Here is a 13,810-nt window from a genome sequence, read left to right as displayed (position 1 = left end):
GAAGGGGGCACAAGGCAGTGGGCAGAGTGCCCTGAAGTAGAGTCAGGAGGCTGAAACAGCTCTTGGCCTCCACCACCCGCCTTCCTCCTACCTCCAGGGCTCAGCCTCCTTTTTCCACTACTTCCTGCCTTGTAATGACAGAGACGAGAAAGGCTTGAAAGGCTTTGCCCCCAAAACCACCAGCACAAGTCCTGGGTGCTTCAACCTCGACCCCCTTCCCTGTGGGTACAGGGGCAGCCGCGTTAACGAGTATTAAATATGCTCCTCAAGTGCTCCTTTGCTCCCTTGCCCCATGTGCCTGGCCTCAGCCTGTAAAGCTCCAAGACCCGGCAGCAGCAGGATGGAGGCGATGACACCAAACATATAGGAAACATTTTTATTTCAAAAAGCTAATGTATTGAAGGTATCCTAAAACCTTAACAGGATCCCAGACACAGAAGCCTAACAAACAGACAAATAAATATGCAAACCTGCCCCACGCTTGGGGGGCTGGCACTGGATGTCGGACCCTGGAGGGAGGGTGTGCTAGTCCAGAAGAGTCTCTGAAGTCGTATAAATATAGAATACTTTATAACAGTAGGTCAGCATTAAATACTAGTCACCGAACTCTCATAACTTAACTTGCCTCACAGACTCAAAGTCATGTACATCTAACACGTAGAGACAGTCCCTCCCAGGCTTGCCCCGCCTGTCAGTGTGCAGTGATGCAGCGGAGCACGGAGGGCAGGCAGGGAGGGTTCACTTAAGGGTCGACCCTGCTCTTGGACCCCCAGCGGGAGCCTGCTGTTGCTGAGGCTGGTGCCTCCCCTTCCCAAGGCAGGATCTGGGGGTGGGGACCTGGGGAGTTTCTAGGAAGTGAACATCACTGCACACCCCCCCCCCCAAACCATCATCTGAGTCACCACCGGCGAGTGGGATGGCTGGTCACACAGTGAAGTACCAAAAACACAGCAAAAACCAGACAAAGGCCCAGGCTCTGGCCCTCGGCGCTGACCAGAACGCCGTGTCAGGTGACAAACACTGATTTAGGAGGAAATCATGAGTGTCTGCAGCCCCAGCAAAAGGCCTCCCCATAAGCCACTGCCTGTGGAGATTCCTGCCCTTGACACAGAGGAACAGCCCTGCCTGCTTGGGGTGGCAGGGGGAGTTCCAGTGATCGTGGCACATGCTGCCTTCCATCCCCCTCCTGCCTTCGTGGGCTGCCCAGGCCCTCCACAGAGGCAGCCCTGGAAAGGGCGCCTGGAGTCTTTCCCATGAAACTGAGTCCCTGCTCCACCCCCATGACCTGTCACGTGTCACATCTCTCTGCATGACGTCACACCCCCTGGGAGGGCACAGACTGGCACTGAACTGGTGACTGGGACAGAATCAGGGCTCCATGGCTCCCAAGCACCCCAGCCTTGCTGTCCCCCTGCCACACACAGGAGACGAGCCGTCACACTGGGCAGCCTTGCCTGCCTGGGAACCCACGTTGGCCACTCCATGGAGCCAGACTACCTCTAGGTGGGCTTAGCCCACCAGGCAGGCACCTGGGCTGGAAGAAAGGTCACAATAACCCCTGGGGAGTGAAGTGAGGGCAGTGGAGGGGGAGCGTCTAGGGCTGCAACCACCCTAGCAGGCCAGCCCCAATTCACAAGGGAGGACACTCAGACCAGGAGGGGTGATCTGGGAGGGGGTGGGGTCCCCAAGGGAGCAGAGGGCAAGCACTTATCTTGGCCAAGGCCCAAAGCAGGAAACGCCAACTACCCACCCCGTACCTTCCCACTGTGCCAGCTACACTGGGTGGGGTGGGGCCTGGGAGTGGTCCCTGAGGCAGGGCCCAAGGGAACCTGAAGGGCTGGCTCTGGGCTGTGGTTGCTCCAGCAGGGTTTCCAGAGCAAGATGGTCGACCTGACAGCGATGGCTCCCCCAGGGTCCTCACAGGGGGAAGGCAGGCCCCCCCCCACAGCTTCTGCCCAATAAAAGGATTGTTAAGAGCCACTTGGGAAGTAACGACGAGAAAACATTTTCCTTGGTGAGAGCACGGATGAATATCCACCCAACGAAGAAAACAAACACCCTCCCCTTTCGAAGGGAAGGATGACAAATTCAAGCAAAGGCTACTTTGGGGACCTGGAGGGGCCAAGACCAGCATCCACTGGAACACTCACACTCCTCAGAACCAGGGACACCAGCTCCGGGGTTCACAGGGGCTCCTCCAGGCACCCACCTAGAGAAGCTCTGGCTTCTGCAGGGCACAAAGCACATGCCAGCCCCCCAACCCCCTGCAGAGAACTTCAGCAGTGGCCCTGGAAGAGTAAAGATCAAACCCAGACCTTGCTTCTAGCTGCCCTCTCTTCCTTTAAGGAAAGGCCAACTGCATTTGAAACCTTGTGATCAACCACAGAGTCTGCCCCACCCCAGGTTCCTTGAGAAACAACCCTCTCCTCTGCTCAGGCTGCCTGGGCAAGGGCATCCACAGCTGTTTGCCTGGCGGGGCTTCAGCGACAAAGTCCCAGGGCCTCCCGGAGAGAAGCTACGACCTTGCACTTGCAGCCTTTAGTCCTCTCCCGCACTAGCCTGGGACGAAGGTCCTGGAGGCCCCCAAGTCATGTGGGGCCACACTGGCAGGTGGGCTGGACAGGAACCCCAGCACCTGCCCCAGCCCAGGTCTACTGGAGACAGACAACCCCCAGCAGGTCCTGCTGGGCCCCCTTCAAGGCCATGCTCCTGTCCACTCCCCGCCCTGTGTCGCCAGGTCTGAGCTTACTTCCAGGAGGCCCACCCATAGCGGATGTCTCAGTGCGAGGCCCCAGCAGGGTTGAGGAGCTGGGCAGGCAGACCCCTCCACTGTGGAGCTGGCCTGCCGGCTGTCCAGCCCTGACCATGGAGTGTGGAACCTCTCTGGGGCCATCGTCGGCCTGATTCTCCATGTTCTGGATAGCAGGATCTGCGAAGAGGCTGTTCTCAGACTCCCCTCTGCTTGCACCCAGAAGTGCTGGGGTTCTGCTCTCCCAGGGCAGGGGCAGGCAGGCGGGCAAGTAGGCACAGGTGGTGACTGGAGGAGGGGTGTGCCTGCATCTGTGAGGTGGGGGCCTGGGGTGGGGGGGATTCACTGGAGCCTGAGACGTGTTGACAGGGAGGCAGCTCTTCCTGGACCAAGGAGCTGGGGCACGCACACCAGCCTTGGTCCCAGCAGGCCTGCTGACAGGGAGGCAGCTCTTTCTGGACCAAGGAGCAGGAGCGTGCACATTGGCCTGGCCCCAGGAGGCCCTGAACGCACAGCAGCTCCCAGGTATCGTATCCTGAGCCTTGCTTGCTCGGCTGCCCCCGAGCCCACACTCCGCCCGGTGGGCCCCACCTGGCCTGTGCACAAAGAAGGGGGTGCTGCCCCCTGAGGTGCCAGGTTACCTGCACTGAGGCCCTCTCCGGGCCAGGCCGGGGCTAGTGCAGCTCGGCGGGGTTCTGTGGCGGCCGGGGCTGGCCCACATCCATGTCACTGCTGCCACCGTCTAGCTCAAAGCCGCGCCCGCCCAGGGGTGTCTGGGGCATGAACTGGCGGAAGATGCTGACGCTGCCGTGCCAGAAGGTGGGCTCTGGGAGCCGGCCCACCACACTCCACGCCCGAGTCTCTGGGTCGTAGGCCTCCACCACGTCAGAGAGTTCGAAGGTGTTATCGTAGCCCCCAGAGACGTAGAGCTTACCTCCGAGGACGGCCAGGCTGCCCCCAACGTGCACCTGTGGGCCAAGGTGGGCAGTGAGGGGAGGCTGGCAGCCAGGGCAGGGGAGAGCCCCCACAGCTCCCCCTCTGCGGGGAAGGTGCCTGGGGCCCCTGGCGGGGGTGGCCTTGGCACTTCCTATACCCCAGCTGGGAAACAGGGGCTCCGTGCCCAGGGGTCACATGCCATGGTTGGTCCCAATGGTGGTCAAGGGCCTCCAAGCAGCATCACCCCCGTAAGAGAGGCACAGTCGTTCTCCCCATCTTACAGATGGGAAGACTGAGCCACACTTGGCTGACAGTGGCAGAGCTGGGACTTGATCCAGAGTCTGGGCTCCGAACCACAGGACTGGACTATCCCACCTTTCCCAAAATCGCTATAATGAGTACGTGTAGCTCATTATGGGCTTCCCAGGTGGTGCAGTAGTAAAGAACCCGCCTGGTAGTGCAGGAGATACAAGAGACATGAGTTCAATCCCTGGGTCAGGAAGATCCCCTGGAGAAGGAAATGGCAACCCACTCCAGTATTCTTGCCTGAAGAATCCCATGGACAGAGGAGCCTGGCAGCCTACAGTCTACAGGGTTGTAAAGAGTTGGACACAATTGAGCACGCATGTGCGGTAGCTCATTATGGGGACAACCAAAGTTATAATTGGCAACAGTAAAGATGTCAAATAAACTCTGACATTGTAAATTATGACACTGGTCATGCAGCATTATCAAGAGAGAAGGTTTGGAAAATTCTTTTTTTGCTGTGGGGAGGTTGTGCTACATAGCATTTAGGATCTTAGTTCCCTGACCAGGAATTGAACCCATGCCCCTCGCAGTGGAAGCACAGAGTTTTAACCACTGGACCACCAGGGAAGTCCCAGGTTGAGAAGTATTAAGAAAGACAGAAAATAGAGATAGAGGTGGGTATAGATGTGTGTCTGGGAATAAGGAAAGTGTCCATGTGGCCAAATGCTACCAAATCTTCCTGGTTCCATCTTACTGTGAAACTCAACAAGCAAAGAAAGTCACACCCCATTAGGGAGCAGAAGTGTGGGTACATAGCAGGTGCTCAATAAATGTACTCCCAAGGTCAATCCCCAGAGACCTCCTTGTCTGACCTCATCCCTGTTGCCCCTGTGTTCACTCTGCTCCAGCCATGCCAGGCTGAGGGCTTGTTCCGTGAACATATCAGGCATGGCCTGCCCCAGGCCCTTTGCACTTTCAGTCCCTCTGTGGAACACTCAATCCAAGCCTGCTCTCTGGCTCACAGCAGGCACTCAGTGAACTCTGGTCTGAACGGATGAACTAAGCTGTGTGACTCTGGGATCTTATTTAAGGTCTCTGTTTCAGTGACCCCCAAACACAAGTTGAAGACAGCAGGAGCCCGCTGTGCAGTGAGACAACACTGGGGAAGTGCCCAGTATAGACCCCTGCCGGCTGGGACTAAACCCCGAAACACCTATGCTGACACTGGTTGGGAACCAGGACCAGCCCGAGCTCCCAATGCTGGTGAGTCTGCAAACTCACCTGATTCATTGACGGGATCTTATCCCATTCGTTCTTGGTGGGGTTATACACATCCACTTCGGCGGAGTCGTCCCTGGGGAGGGGGCGAGGAGGAAGAGCAGGTCAGAGTGAGTAGGAAGCCCCTGGGTGTGAGAGCTAGAGAGAGGGTCCTCGAGGCCCACCTCCTTTGGGGACTTCTGTGATGCTGTTTGGCTGCCCACTGGCCAGTGGGACCCCGCCCCTGGCTCAGGGGGTGGACTTCAGGTCCCCACACCTTGGCTCTGAGGCTGGAACCCACCCTTGTTCCACACACCCAACAATCACACTTAAACCCCTTCCTGCAGCCCAGCACCAATGCAGCCGACCCTGACCCCCCTACTATGGTCACATGGTAGCCTCAGCTCCGAAATTGACCATGGCCCTTCTGTCCAATCTCCACTTATTCTTCTGATTTGGACTTCTGCCTCCTCTTCAGGACAGCCTTCCAGGGCTGACCAGTCTAGGCCAGGGCTCCTGCCCCACTGCCCACCCCCCTGTGCCCTGGACTGTTCCTCAGCCACTGCCCTCCCACCGCCGCCAGCCCCCAGCACACCCTGTTCACTGCTACGTCCTAGGTGCCCAGCAGGGTGACCAGAATCGCAGGACCAAGGACACCAGCACTGCCCCCCACTTTGGGCTCAGGTTCCTTCAATCCTGTTTGACTCACTCATGATGACTTCACTCAAATGTGAAGGCACAGCCTCAAAAAACACTATCTCCCAAATAGTAGCGTTGATGATGATGGTCACAGGTCAAGGGTTAGCAGAAGGGCCTGAGAGTAAACACTTCAGGCCTTGTGGAGCAGACGCCTCTGCGGCAGGTCCCCAGCACTGCCACTGAGAACAAATGCAGCCACAGACGTATAAGCAAAGGGGCTGGTTGCCTTCCCATAAAACCTTATTTATGGACGCAGCTTTGAATTTCACATAACTTTCACACATCAGGAAGTATGACTCTCGCTTTGATTTTTTTTGTTTTTTCCTCCAACCACTTCAGAATGTAAAAACCATTCTTAGGTTGTGGCCCATGAGATGATGATAGTTGACATGGGAACCCGCTGGGCTGCCCTCCCCAGCTGCAGGAACACAGAAGCTGCAGTCAGAAGGCGCCAGGCTGAACAAGGCTCTTGCCTCCTGCCTCTGTGCAGTTGGGACACCCCAGCCCGGGAGCCATGTGAAACTGGGACCAAAGTGGAGCATGGCTAAGGTGAGGGGGCTGCTGGTCGCTCCTCACAGCCAATGGCAGCTGCAACAGACAGTGTGGGATACCTCCTTGTCACAGCCTCTTCTAGACAGGAGCTATCCCCACAGGGGGCCTTGTGAGCAGGGGTGACGTGGCCGAGGTGCCCAACAAAGTGGACAGGGTGCATGAACGCTCAAGTGCACAAGACCTAGGCCCCCGGGCTCACCCACATGCTCAGGTGAGGCCAGGTCCCCACTCTTCACTTACGGGACAAACAGGCTGCCTTTCCAGACCACTCACACTCTTGCCAAGTTTGGTGGGAACTCTGGTGGGGGGGGTGGGTGTGATAAGCAGAGTCAAGCCCGCCTACCTGGCCCTCCATGGGCTAGGTGACCATAAATGAAGGCTAACAGTGGGTCTGGGGTAGGGGCATCCTAAGGTTAGCATGTGGGGCAGTTTAGCAGCTGACCAGTGACCCCGACCAGGAGGACCAAGGTGCTGGGGACTTAGGCCCACACGCTGATCCTTGGGCATATCTTGTTCTAGGACCGTGGGGTGGGGGTAGGAGGGTGTTCTCAAAGGCACGCAGCCTGGAACTGCCATGAGGGGCTGAGGCCAAGTTCCTGGCACTCTGAGGAAGGTTCTGGCACACTCATAAGGTATATTTATAGCCATCCCCACCCCCACTTTGAAGAGGTTTTCACGACTCGGGGAGGAGAGCTGGACGAAGGGTCAGATGATGTGATGTTTTATAACAGGGCTGGGAGCCGGCTGGGTCTCTGGGGCTTCCTCGGAGCCGACCTGACCTTTCTGGGAATCAAGGAGGCCTGGCCACCATGAGACAAGCAACACCACTGGGTTCCAGCTGTGTTCTCCCAGGAAGACTGGGAACGAGCCTCAGGTCTGGGGGAGGGCAGGCTCAGCCGGTCAGAGGGGCGTGGCCCAAGAAGCACACAGTCCCTGTCCTCGGACTCCCGATTCAAAGTCCCAGATGGAATGGGGAGGGAGGGATGGTCATTCACACCTTCCCCTTCCCTCTGGGTCTGAAGCTACAGGCAGGCTCTAGGCCAGGGAAGGGAGAGGCAGATACACAGGCCTACGAGCACATAGGGCTCCCTGATGGCTCAGATGGCAAAGAACCTGCCTCCCAATGCAGGAGAACCAGGTTCGATCCCTGGGTTGGGAAGATCCCCTAGAGGAGGGCATGGCTACCTATTCCAGTATTCTTGCTTCAAGAATCTCATGGACAGAGGTGCCTGGTGGGCCTACAGTCCATAAGGTCACAAAGAGTCAGATACAACTGAGGGACTAACACACACAAGCACGTACGTGTGTGCATATGTGACACACACGCAGAAGCTGTGAGCTGCAGGTATGAAGCTCCCAGCTCCTTGGATGTCCACTGGCCGATCAGGAGGGGGCATCTGGCTGTGACAAATCATCAAGACCCACAATGCATACTGACCTACCGGGTGCCCAGCTCCACAGCTCCGCAGCTGCGCCCAGGGAGGCTGGGATGTGGTCAGCACATGGGACCTGGGTTGGAAGTTCTTGGTTCTAACCCTGTGCCACCATTTAGAGTCTAAGGGGGCCTTTCCTGGTGCTCCAGTGGCTAAGATGCCATGCTCCTAATGCAGGGGGCCCAGGTTCGGTCCCTGGTCAGGGAACTAGATCCCACATGCCTGATTGCTGCAACTAAAGATCTTGAGTGCAGCAACTAAGACCTGATGCAAGCGCATACATATACATAAAAGCCTGCAGGTGTGAGCAAGTCCCTTACCCCTCTGTCCCTGCCACCTGTGAAAGGGGGACAACAGCGGTGTCATCTTATTAGACAGCCATGGGGGACTAGCCTTGAAAATGCCCTTAAAGCAGGTAACCCAGAGCTCGACCCAACTGGGGATTCCAACAGGCTAACTATGGTCATCGTTCCTGCAGGGAGCTCCAGGTCAGCTTGGCACCAGGCCCCTCCCTGGTCCAGGGTGGCGGCAGGATCCTGGGAGAACAGCATTCTTTTAGCAAGACTCATGAGCCCCCTGGGCCAGGCCGGGCAGGAAGGGAAGAGACAGAATCTGCAGAGATGCACTGAACCCAGAAGTTCTGCTTTCTGCAGAGGGGGCGAGGTCAATCCATCCACCTGGTCCCTCACACCTGGCACCAGTCGGCTGATGAGCAAACCGTCTGTCAAGGCCATGCTCCCCCTCCCAAAGACTCAAGTGTCCAGAAAGCTCTCCTCTTATTAAGATTCAAAGTCCCTCTAAGGTAGGATAGGTGGCTCCTTTTGGTAAAGGTCACATGAGACCAACTAGGGTTTTTAGAGGGACCCAGCTTCCCAGGTGGAGAAGACAATGGCAACCCACTCCAGTACTCTTGCCTGGAAAATCCCATGGACGGAGGAGCCTGGTAGGCTGCAGTCCATGGGGTCGCTAGGAGTTGACACGACTGAGCGACTTCACTTTCACTTTTCACTTTCATGCATTGGAGAAGGAAATGGCAACCCACTCCAGTGTTCTTGCCTGGAGAATCCCAGGTATGGGGGAGCCTGGTGGGCTGCCATCTATGGGGTTGCACAGAGTTGGACACGAATGAAGCAGCAGCAGCAGCAGCTTCCCAGGTGCCGCTAATGGTAAAGAACCCGCCTGCCACTGCAGGAGACAAGTGTCTGATCCCTGGGTCAGGAAGATCACCTGGAGGATGAAATGGCAACCTATTCGAGTATTTTTGCCTGGAGAATCCCACAGACAGAGAAGCCTGATGGGCTATAGCCCACAGGGTCGCAAAAAGCCAGACACAACTGAAGCAACTTAGCGTGATACACAGGCAAAGTCTAGCCAAAGAGACATAGTTGATTTAGCATCTTTGACTCTCAAAAAGTTCTCTGCAAAGACCTAGCTCCATCCATCACACTTGGGTCCCAAGAGGCCACAGAAACCACTCTAAGGAATGAGGGGCAGAACCACAGCTCCAGGTCAGAAAGATCCAGCCTCAGAGCCCAGTGTGGCCTCAGTTTCCTCATGTGTGAAATGGGAGAACAGTGAAGCTGTGCTTAGCTAGTAAAAAAGAGCACCCAGTGGCCTTGGCCCCTGGGGACTCACCTGATGAAGTACATGAGTCCGTTCAGAGTCACTGTCTTGGGGGCAAAGGACCAGGGTGGGAGCTGGCCGCAGTCCACCAGGGACCACAGGTCTGTGTCTGGGTGGTAGCACTGCATGACCATGGTCTCCTTGCCGGCCAGGGAGCCGATGGCATAGAGCCGGCCCCGGCAGGCAGTGGTGGAACAGTTGTCCATGGGGTAGGTCATGGGCTGCAGGGCCTCCCAGGAGTCGGTGGTGTGGTCGTAGCGCTCCGTGCTGTCCGCAGCCACCACGTACAGCAGCCCGTCCAGCACGGAGGAGCTGTGGTACTCCCGGGCCTTCAGCATGGGCGCCACCTCCGTCCACTCATTCACACTTGAGTTGTACCTCCACACGCAGTCGTAGAGCCGGGAGCCATCAGATCCGCCTGCCAGGGAGGACAATGGGCAGATAGATGATTAGCCCACACCGACTCAGGGTGAGTCACCCACCCGTGACTCCCTGAACTTCCTAGAGAGTAAGGATGAAACACACATCCTCTGTTACCAAGGCCCGAGCCAGGGGCTCAAGCCAGGTATAGGCTGACCATTGCCCAGGAGGATGGTCCAGCTTCATGCCATAAAAACACCACCGCACCTCTGTGGGCGAACTGGAGGCCCAGAGGCCACAATTCTGAGTACACAATAACCTCAGTTTGGATCCCTGCACTCAGACACCTCAACTGGATGGGAGCACCAGGTCTTGGAGTCCATTTTCCCAGGGAGCCACAAGTCATGAGGGTGGGAGGGACTTCCCTGGTGGTCCAGTGGCTAAGACTCTGAGCTCACAACGCAGGGGGCACAGGTTCAATCCCTTGTTGGGGAACTAAGATCCTGCATGCTGTGCTTGGCCAAAAAAAGAGAAAAAAACAGCATATGTGGGTGGGGTGCCTGGGGACTTCTTCATTAAATTCTAGGCATCCCCTAACCAAGGCTAGGCCAGGCTAAGTTAAGAGGAAACCTAAGTGCTCAGCCAGCAAGAAACAAGACAGAAGGTGATGCTATGAGTGAACTTCTGGGGTTTATTTCTTGATTTATATGCAAGCTACTGACTTGTTTTGTTTGGAAAAAGTCATCAAGCTGTGCAAGTATGATGTCTACTTTTCCATCTATATGTCCAAAAAAAGGGCTAAAAAGCAAACAAACAAAGCCCAGTGGTACTGGCTATTGCCATAAATTAAACCAGGCTCACCTAGGACATTAGGATTCTCACAGGGTGAAGGGACCCCAAGAACCCTGGGGGTTGGATTCCCCTCCCTGTCCCAAGCCTGGGGCCACAGGGCAGAGCAGAGCCACCCTGACATTCTACCCGGCTCACAGCCCGGAGCTTTTAGAGGGAGAAGACAGCCTCCTTGTAAAGTCCTCCCGGCCTCCCTTCTTCCTTCTAAAGGAGAACTGTGTCAAAGGCAGCTGAAGCCGCCTCCTCGCCCCTGTGAGATTCCCTAGAGGCAGCTGTAGGGAATGACCCAGCCACCTGTCCAAACCCAAAGGATTAGCTGAGACATTTATGGAAGGGTGTGCAAAGTTGGGGCGAGTCTGACCAGTTGTGGGAGTTCACTGACCAGACTTCAGTGGTCGGGGGTGGGGTGGGGTGGGGTTGAAGGGGGTTGGTTCCCCAACAACACAAGGCCAACCTCAGACTGAGACCTGACCCATTCTGGCAGATTCCCGGGGAGGCAGGACCTGGAATGGCAGCCACCCTCAGGCAGGACCTGGAGTGGCAACCACACAGCCGAGCCTGTCCTCAGGCTGGGTTGAGCCCAACTTCTCAGCTCAGAGCCCCCAGGACCCTGGAGGGAAGGGCGGGTACCTCAGAGCTGGCTTTCTCCCGAACTAACGTGCCAGGCTGGACACAGCGCTGCTGTGGCCCAGCTGAGGCCTCCCTGCCCAATCCAGCTCCCTGCAGGCCCTGAGCATATGCTTGGCCGGGTTCTTTCCTTATATAGCCCTCGCACAGACCGCCCCTCCTCAACCCACGCATGGAGACAGCCTCATGTTTGAACTGGGATTCATCTTTAATAAAAAATGTGGGAGATGCCCAGGACTGGGGCGGGCTGGGACCCGCCCAGCATGACTCGGCAGTGTTTTGGGGTTTGGGCCAAGTAATTGGAAGAAAACCTCTTAGCATGTGACTCTGTTTACAGTTGCTGGGCCGGGAGCAGCCTAAACACCACGTGACCCACAGCGCAGGGCCTAGGTACAAGCCCCAGAGAACGCTGTCACTGGTGACCAAGTGAGTGAGTCAGGGGACTGTGCTGCTCAGCTGGGAAGGAGAAATCCCCTCTACCGGGGTAGAAAGGATGTACCACAGGATGTCAGTCCCAGGCCTGTCCCCAGATTCCTTAGGGAGAAAAAGGAAGCACTCATAGTGCAGGGTTGGAGAAGGAAATGGCAACCCACTCCAGTGTTCTTGCCTGGAGAATCCAAGGGACTGCAGAGCCTGGTGGGCTGCCATCTATGGGGTCGCACAGGGTCGGACACTGAAGCGCTTTAGTAGCAGCATGCAGGGAGGCTACCGCAGTGTCTTGCCACTAAATGGGAATACCATCTGGGCAAGGAGGGGGCTGCCCAGACGAGCCCTGCAAGAGCCACAGACGGTACTTGTCCCACTAACACAAAGGGGTTCTTCCTGAAGTACCCAACCCTAGAAACTTCTATGCCTGCAAGTCGGGGGGAGGGGAAGTGTTCACCTGCACCCAGGTGCCGCCTGTGGTTCCAGGCACTTCGGGTTCTCTTGCAGGTCAAAGTGCCTGCTTCCCCGTTCGGGTGTGAGCAGGTTAGGGTCCTCCTGATCAGCCCTCATGCCCACTCACCCGTCACGTAGATGTCGTTGCCCAGCGCCACGATGCTGTAGCCTCCGCCCAGGTGGTCGGGGAACTCGGCCAGGTAGCGCCACTGCCCCGTCTGCGGGTTGTAGCAGTCGACGGTGACCAGTTCGTCGCAGTCCTGGTCGCATCCGCCCACGAGCACGAGGATCTCGGCGAGGCCGGTGGAGGGACGCGGCCGCATCCGAGGGCAGGGCCCGCGGTCGTGGCGGTCGTAGCGCGCCGCCTGGAAGTCGCGCGCCTCGCGCAGCAGGCGCAGGCAGGGCGGGCAGCGGGCCACCAGCGGCTCGGCCTCGACGTGCGCCAGCAGGTAGAAGCGGCGCACGAAGGGCAGGCGCACGGCCTCCAGCAGCTGCGGCCAGTGCGCCGCGCGGCGCGGAGGGTCGGCGCGCACCCAGCGCAGTGCCAGCTGGTAGGCGGCCTCCTCCTTGGGCACGCAGAGCCCGTCGTCGCGCAGGTAGCGCAGCAGCCGCGCCAGGGGCAGACGCTCCAGCTGCTCGGCGCCCAGCTCGCCCACGTGGCGCAGGATGAAGCGCTGAGCCGCGCTCGCCAGCCCCGCGCAGCTGAAGGCCTCGGCGAAGTCCTGCATGTCCAGGCAGTTGGTCAGGTCGAGCTGCTGCTGCAGGAAGGCGCCGCACGCCTCCTTCACCGCCGGGAACTGCAGCAGGTCGGCGGCGCGCAGCAGCGGCTCGGCGTTGTCGCCACTCACCGCCACGCGGCCCGTGTAGCTGAAGTCGAGCAGCAGCTGCAGCATGTCGGGCGGCACGCCGTGCAGGCGCACCCGCTCGGCGCGGCTCTCGCGCAACTGCCCAGCGAACATGGCGCGGAAGTAGGGGCTGGCGGCTGCCAGCACGGCGCGGTGCGCCGGGAAGTCGCGTCCGCCCGCCGCCTCCAGGGTCACGTCCAGGAACTTGCGCTCGGCGCGGAGCTGGCTCAGGCCACGCAGCAGGCTCAGCGCGTGCGCCGGGTCCGAGAAGGGCAGTACGGCCAGGGGCGCCGGCCGCTCCATGGCGCCTTGACTAGGGGCGCGGGGCCGCTGCTCGCGGTACTCGGGAAAGCCGCGGCCGGGGCCAGCGGAGAGACACTCTGCGCTGGGAGCCGCCGCAATAAATACGACCGGGCGCGGCGGCCTCCGGGGGGCCGGGCCGGGCGGGGGCGGGGCGCCACCAACACCGCCTAGTTAACTCCTTTGGGTCCGCCGCCGCCGCCAGGCTGAGCGCGCTGACTCGCTTCCTCTCGCGCGCTCCCGCCCCCGCGCTCCAGGCTGAGTCACCGCCGCCTGCGCCCGCTCCCTCTCTCCGCCCTTCCGGGGCTTCCTGCGGCCTCCCGCCGACGCCGGAGGCTGGGACACCGGGTGACAAGTGTCCTTTCGGAGGGGGCGGCCTTGCCGTGCACTGGAATCCGCGGCCTTCAGAGCCTGCCCATCACCCACTCGGCCCGGCTGCCGAACAAAACCCG

At 58.6% G+C, this 13,810-nt stretch overlaps 1 protein-coding gene across 1 annotated transcript; it reads right to left on the bottom strand.

Moving 5' to 3' along the window:
* Positions 1 to 362: 362 nt before the first annotated feature.
* On the bottom strand, positions 363 to 13,435 carry KLHL21 (kelch like family member 21). The gene is made up of 4 exons (XM_004013754.5): positions 12,341 to 13,435; positions 9,511 to 9,916; positions 5,216 to 5,288; positions 363 to 3,717 (listed from the first exon to the last, which is right to left on the bottom strand). Exons 1-4 carry the CDS (start codon positions 13,359 to 13,361, stop codon positions 3,424 to 3,426), a joined length of 1,794 nt encoding a protein of 597 aa, XP_004013803.3. The 5' UTR covers positions 13,362 to 13,435; the 3' UTR covers positions 363 to 3,423.
* Between the last annotated feature and the right edge of the window lie 375 nt (positions 13,436 to 13,810).

The sequence above is a fragment of the Ovis aries genome, chromosome 12, assembly GCF_016772045.2.
Source record: "Ovis aries strain OAR_USU_Benz2616 breed Rambouillet chromosome 12, ARS-UI_Ramb_v3.0, whole genome shotgun sequence".
In the NCBI taxonomy this organism is placed as follows: domain Eukaryota; kingdom Metazoa; phylum Chordata; class Mammalia; order Artiodactyla; family Bovidae; genus Ovis; species Ovis aries.
Note: the sequence above shows the minus strand (reverse complement) of the source record. Positions and strands in the feature narration are given on the sequence as shown.